The sequence below is a fragment of the Mandrillus leucophaeus genome, unplaced genomic scaffold (assembly GCF_000951045.1).
Source record: "Mandrillus leucophaeus isolate KB7577 unplaced genomic scaffold, Mleu.le_1.0 Scaffold900, whole genome shotgun sequence".
NCBI lineage: Eukaryota > Metazoa > Chordata > Mammalia > Primates > Cercopithecidae > Mandrillus > Mandrillus leucophaeus.
Genome location: NW_012109809.1, coordinates 243,113 through 250,073, shown reverse-complemented (window position 1 = coordinate 250,073; position 6,961 = coordinate 243,113). Strand labels below are relative to the sequence as shown.

The following is a 6,961-nucleotide window of genomic DNA, read 5'->3' as shown; positions in this document are numbered from 1 at the left end:
CTTTCTTTCTTTCTTTCTTTCTTTCTTTCTTTCTTTCTTTCTTTCTTTCTTTCTTTCTTTCTTTCTTTCTTTCTCTTTCTTTCTTTTTCTTTCTTTCTCTCTCTCTCTTTCTTTCTTTCTCTCTCTCTCTTTCTTTCATTTTATTTTTTTGCGATCAAGCAGACTCCTAAGACAATGTCAAACTTCCCTTTGCTTTTGTAAACAATCTATTAAGTGAGCATGATCAAGATGTCTTTATAAAGGAGGAATTTTCCAGTATAATTTTTAGCCAAAAATAATTTCAAAAGAGAATAACACAGTACCATTTGTGCCGACAAGAGACGCCTGTTGGCCAGCTCCATTGCTTCAATGTTAAGGATCTCATCTATTTCCTTGTTACAGTGTGGACATTTCACCTTCTGCTGTTCTGTTGTTTCTTCTTGGTTCAACTAAATAAAACATAAATAAAAGAACAAAAACCACATGAATATTAACACATTGTTTAGCATAATCCACAAGCAGTTTTTGTACCAGTTTGCTTTGAAAAATGGTAGCAAATCTACTCAACAGCAAAAACAAACAAACAAACAAACAAATAGTATGATTTGAAAATGAGCAAAGGATCTGAACAGACATTTCTGAAAGACACACAATGGTCAACAAGTACATTAAAAAATTTAACATCACTAGTCAATAGCGAAATGAAAATCAAAACCATCATGAGATATTATCTTTTCCCAGCTAGAATGCAATGTGAGTGAATTTCTTATAGAAATTAGACATATATTTCTTACAGAAATAAATACAGAAAAATGTTCAGATCCTCATCATTTGCTTAGATGTCTAATCATTTGCTCAGTTATAGAAGGTAAAATAATTGTCAGTTTTGTGGGGGGGAGTTATATCTTTACTTTTACATGGCATTATTAACAGTTTAAAAAGCTATCACATATATGATCATGCTTTACACTAGCAGTTTTCAAAATGTGGTTCCCCAGCAGCATCAGAATCACCTGGGAATTGCTAGAAACGTGCATTCTCAGATCCCACCTTAGACCTACTGAATCCTAATTGGAGGAGTGGGCAGCAATCTGTGTTTCTAAAACCCCATGTGAAAATTTTGCTGCAGCTAAAACTTGACAACCACTGCTTTAAAATGATCACTTAATGTAAAATAGAAAGTGAACACACATAAAGGAAATGGGAGTATGAATAATTTACAGATGAGAAACTGAAGCTTAGAGAAAATTGATGATATGCTCGAAATTACAAAGCTATTAAGTGAGAAAGCTAGGCTATAAAGTCAGATTTTCTGATTCCAAGGTCAGTGTTCTATCTTTAATACTATAATATCCCTCATGTTTGCATCACAGAAAGGAGAATGTAGTCATTTGATCCTCTGCCTTCTGAAACAGATCAAGTACCAGAGTGGTGGCCCCAACACTGGCTTCTACTTTAGAATTAGCTGAGTAGTGGATTTAAAATATTCCTGGGCCCCTGCTCAGACCACCTGCATAAAAATCTTCAGAGAGCAGGTGAAAACGCTATCGTTATTTTGAATAAGCTTTCTAGATAATTCTGATGCAGACGAGTCAGCAAAAGTTCACAATCAGGTATTGGAAGCTACTAGAGAAATCCTTGGGTATGACATGGTACTTGTTCCATCCAGAAATCCTGGCAGTATTCCTGCAGGTACAATGGTTGGTTCTAAATTCCTATCTGGAGCTTTAAGCACTGTTTCAGTGGATAGGAAATGGATTTTTTCAGAATTCTACTTCATAGAGACTAATTATCTCACTTAAGCACTCCTAGAACTCGGCCCCTCATACTGTGTGATGCAAAAAAACAAAAACAAAAACATTGTAAAAACCATTGAAAATTGGACATGATGTAGGACATGGAAAAGTGCAGCAGCTCTGAGGACTCCAGGACAACTTTTACTATTTCCCTTGAGGGAAACCGTGACAGATTAGTGTGCTGAGTGTTCTTAAAAGAATAAGTCTGACTACAGATATCTTAAAGCATATCTCAGAAGCAGAAGGTGACATCTCTCACAGCTAAACTTATGGTATTGGCTTTGAATTCTATTTTATATTAAAAATATTGTTAACCATAAATTAAAGTCTAGCACATGCTTAGATATACAATAGCCTAAATAAATAAACAAAGGCCCCTGACCCCTCCCAATTTGGTCAAAAACTAGCCATTTTCTAAGGTTCACTTCCATACACACACACACATATATATAATTTTTCTTTTTAAGAAAGGGTTTCTCTCTGCTGGCCAGGCTGGAGTGCAGTGGCACAATCATGGTTCACCATAGCCTCAACCTCCCAGGCTTGAGTGATCCTCCCACCTCAGTCTCCCGGGTAGTGGGGACTACAGGTGCACACCACCACCCAATTAATTTTTGTATATTTTATAGCGGCATGGTTTTGGCATGTTGCCAGGCTGGTCTCAAACTCCTTGGCTCAAGCAATCCACCTGCCTTGGCCTCCCAAAGTGCTAAGATTACAGGCATGAGCCACTGTGCTGACTGACCTATGATGTCTTTTAAAAGGATCTCCAATACACAGCTTCCTCTTTTGAATTTAAACATATGTATTTCAAACATAAACATAAAACAGGTATTTTAAACATATGTATTCAAAGGGGTTATGACTTCTACTTTGCCCCACAGTTACCATGAAATTCCTTAACACCCCCCCCCCCTTACTACTTGGTTAAATAGAGTTATCAACACGACTTCTCTGTCAATTACAAACGTTAAAAATTGTGAATTAATATTTATGATCTGATTTATACTTCAGTGTAATCAAATCTGCATTAAAACAATAAAAAAGATATTACTTGCTTACCATGTATGGGTTTTCAAGTATAATTGCTTTCTCAATCATGTTCCAATCAGCATTAGCAAGATCTTTGTCAAATTTAAGGACAGAGGCTACAGACTTGGTTAGCTCTTGAAAGTGTTGAAATGTGCAACAAACTGATTTATATTTTGTTGATGTGGCATCACGAAGACCTTTGATACAAACACACATTTGATACATAGTAGAAACACCACCATTTTGATATGGGTTAGAAAGCTTCCTTTTAACTTATTGTCACTAATCTTTAAGTAAAATTTCAACATAAATTGTTTAATAATGGGAATACTAAAGAGTTAAAAATTTTCTGCTTTCATATTTCTTCTCGCAAAAAGGTGAGGCATGTAATAGTAACGGCTAATGTTTATTGAGTGCTTACTATATTCTGCAAAAGCATATTTCAGCACTTTGCATGCATTAAGTTTTTGGTTATCTGGCCACCTTTTGAGGTGAGTCCTTTTTCTCAGTTTGATATATGAGGAAACAAAGAAACAGAGGTATAATGGTTAGTTTCATGTGTCAACTTGACTGGGCCACAGGGTACCCATATATTCAGCTAAACATTCTGGGTGTGTCTGTGAGAGTGTTTTTGGATGAGGGTGACAGTTAAATTGGTAGACTGAGTAAAGTACATTGCCTTTCCCAGTGTGGGTGTGGCTCATCCAATCTGTTGGAGGCCTCAATAAAACAGAAGTCTGAACAAGAGAGAATTTGTTGTCTCTGCCTGATGGGCTTTGAGAAGGCACTTCAGTCTTCTCCTACCTTCAGACTTTAGCTGGAACTTGTACCATTGGTTCTTTTGGTTCTCAGGCCTTTGGAATGCATACTTTGGGACTTAGCTTCCATAATTGCATGAGTCAGTTAAGCACATATGATAAATTATCTGCATTATCTTTTAAGACTCCAATCTCTCAAACTATCTTTTTGTTCTAGAATACATCCAGTTTCTAGCTTCCTAAGAAATTTAGCACCTGTTGTGTTTTCTGAAGATCATTATGTTAAGTGAAGTAAGCCACACACAGAAAGACAAACATCACATATTCTCACTTATTTGTGGGATCAAAAAATAAAAACAACTTAACTCATGGACATGGAGGGTAGAATGATGGTTAACAGAGGCTGGGAAAGGTGGTGGGGAATGGGGGCAGGTGGGGATGGTTAATGGGCACAAAAATATAGAAAGAATAAATAAGACTTACTATTTGACAACACAATAAGGTGACTATAATCAATAATACTTTTACATTTTAAGAATAATTTAAAGAGTTACATTTTAAATTTTAAGAATAATTTAAAGAGCAATTGAATTGTTTGTAATTCAAAGGATAAATGCCTGAGGGGATGGATATCCTATTCCCTGTGAAGTGCTTATTTCACATTGCATGCCTGTACCAAAACATCTCAGGTACCCCACAAACATATACACCTAGTATGTACCCACAAACATTTTAAAAATAAAAAAGAAGAAAATCGGCAGGGCGCGGTGGCTCAGGCCTGTAATCTCAGCACTTTGGGAGGCCGAGGCGGGCGGATCACTAGGTCAGGAGATGGAGACCATCCTGGCTAACACGGTGAAACCCCGTCTCTACTAAAAATACAAAAAATTAGCCGGGCGCGGTGGCGGGGGCCTGTAGTCCCAGCTTCTCCGGAGGCTGAGGCAGGAGAATGGCGTAAACCCGGGAGGCGGAGCTTGCAGTGAGCCGAGATCACGCCACTGCACTCCAGGCTGAGCGACAGAGCGAGACTTTGTCAAAAAAAAAAAAAAAGAAGAAAATCGCCACAACAAAGAGAAATATCTAAGAATACGGCTAACCAAGGAGGTGTAAGATCTCTACAAGGAGATCTATAAAACACTGCAAAAGTAATCAGAGATGACACAAATAAATGGAAAAACATTCCATGCTCATGGATTGAAAGAATCAATATCATTAAAATGGCCACATTATCCAAAGCAATGTACAGATTCAACACACTTTCTATTGAACTACTAATGTCATTTTTCACAGGATTAGAGAAAAACACTTCTAAAATTTATTTGGAACCAAAAGGGAGCCCAAATAGCCAATACAATCCTAAGGAAACAGAACAAAGCCAGAAGCGTCACACTACCTGACTTCAAACTATACTACTAGTCTACAGTAACCAAAACAGCATGGTGTTGGTACAAAACAAATACATAGCTCAATGGGACAGAACAGAGAACCCAAAAGTAAAGCTGCATGCTTACAACCATCTGATGTTTGACAAAGATGACAAAACAGACAATGGGGGATGGATTCCCTATTCAATAAATGGTGCTGCAATAACTGGCTAGCTGTGTGCAGAACAATGAAACTGGACCCCTACCTTTCACTATATACAAAAATTAGCTCAAGATGGATTAAATATTTAAATGTAAGACCTCAAAGCCCTAGAAGAAAACCTAGGAAATAACTTTTTCCACATCAGTCTTGAGAAATAATTTTTGGCTAAGTCCCCAAAACAATTGTAACAAAACAAAAATTGACAAGTGAGACCTAATTAAACTAGAGAGTTTCTGCAAAGCAAAAGAAACTATTAATAGAGTATACAGACAACCTACAAAATGGGAGAATATATTAGCAACCTATACATCTAACAAAGATCTTATATCCAGAATCTACAAGGAACTTAAAGCAACAGGCAAAAACCAATAACCCCATTTAAAAATTGGCAAAGGTTCAGTGCCCATCAACAGATGAATGGATAAAGAAAATATTATACATATACATAATGGTATACCATTAAACTATTTAAAAAAATGAGATCCTGTCATTTGCAACAGCATCAGTGGAACTGGAGGTCATGTTAAGTGAAATAAGCCAAGCACAGAAAGAAAAACTTTGCATGTTCTCACTTATTTGTGGGAGCTAAAAATTAAAACAATTGAACTTACAGAGATAGAGAGTAGAATGATGGTTAACCAGAGCCTGTGAAGAGTAGTGGGGAGCTAAGGGGAAATTTGGATGATTAATGTGTTCAAAAAATAGAAAAAATGAAAAACATCTGTCATTTGATAGCACGATAGGGTGACTATAGTCAAGAATAATTAATTGTGCATTTAAAAATAACAAAAAAGTATAACTGAATTGTTTGTAACACAAAGGATAAGCACTTGAGGTGATGGATACTCCATTTACCTTAATTGATTATTACACATTTTATACTTGTATCAAAATATCTCATGTACCCCATAAATATATACAACTACTATGTATCCACAAAAATTAAAACTAAAAAAAATCTTAATGGGCAAAGAAGATGAATAGACACTTCTCAAAAGAAGGCATACAAGTGGCCAACAAACACCTGAAAAAAATGCTCATCATCACTAATCATCAAAGAAACGCAAATCAAAATCACAATAAGATACCATCTCACACCAGTCAGAATGTTATTATCAAAAAGTCAAAAAAATAACAGATGCTGGCAAAGCTGTGGAGAAAAGGGAACACTTATATAATCCTGGTGAGAAAGGAGAATATAAATTAGTTCAGTCATTGTGGAAAGCAGTTTGGAGATTTCTCAAATAGCTATAAACAGAACTACCATTCAAGCTAGCCACCCCAAGATAGCCAAAGGAAAATAAATCATTCTACAAAAAAGACCCATTCACTTGCATGTTCATCACAGCACTGTTCACAACGGCAAAGACATGGAATCAACCTAGGTGTCCATCATTGGTGGAATGGATAAAGAAAATGTGGTACAGATACACCACTGAATACTACATAGCCATAAAAAAGAACAAGATAATGCCCTTTGCTGCAACATGAATAAAGCCAGAGGCCACTATCCTAAGTGAATTAATGCAGGAGCAGAAAATCCAATACCTTTTGTGGGAACTAAACATTGAGTACACATGAACATAGAGATGAGAACAGTGGACACCAGGGAGTACTAGAGTGGGGAAAGAGAAATGGGATGTGAGTTGAAAAGCTACCTTTTGGGTACTGTGGTCACTGCCTTGGTGATGAGATGTGTATCTCAAACCTCAGCATCACACAATATACCCATACCCATGTAACAAACCTGCATATGTAAAATAAAATTTGAAAAAAATTAGGCACCACTGACTCATAGTTATATAATTT

General features: G+C 36.5%; 1 protein-coding gene across 1 annotated transcript in view; it reads right to left on the bottom strand.

The window, feature by feature from the left end:
* The window catches only part of SLC9C1 (solute carrier family 9, subfamily C (Na+-transporting carboxylic acid decarboxylase), member 1), a 133,333-nt gene that overhangs the window by 83,867 nt on the left and 42,505 nt on the right, over positions 1-6,961 (bottom strand). The window contains 2 exon segments of the mRNA XM_011969736.1: positions 303-428; positions 2,838-3,033. Coding sequence (XP_011825126.1) covers positions 303-428; positions 2,838-3,033 — 322 coding nt within the window.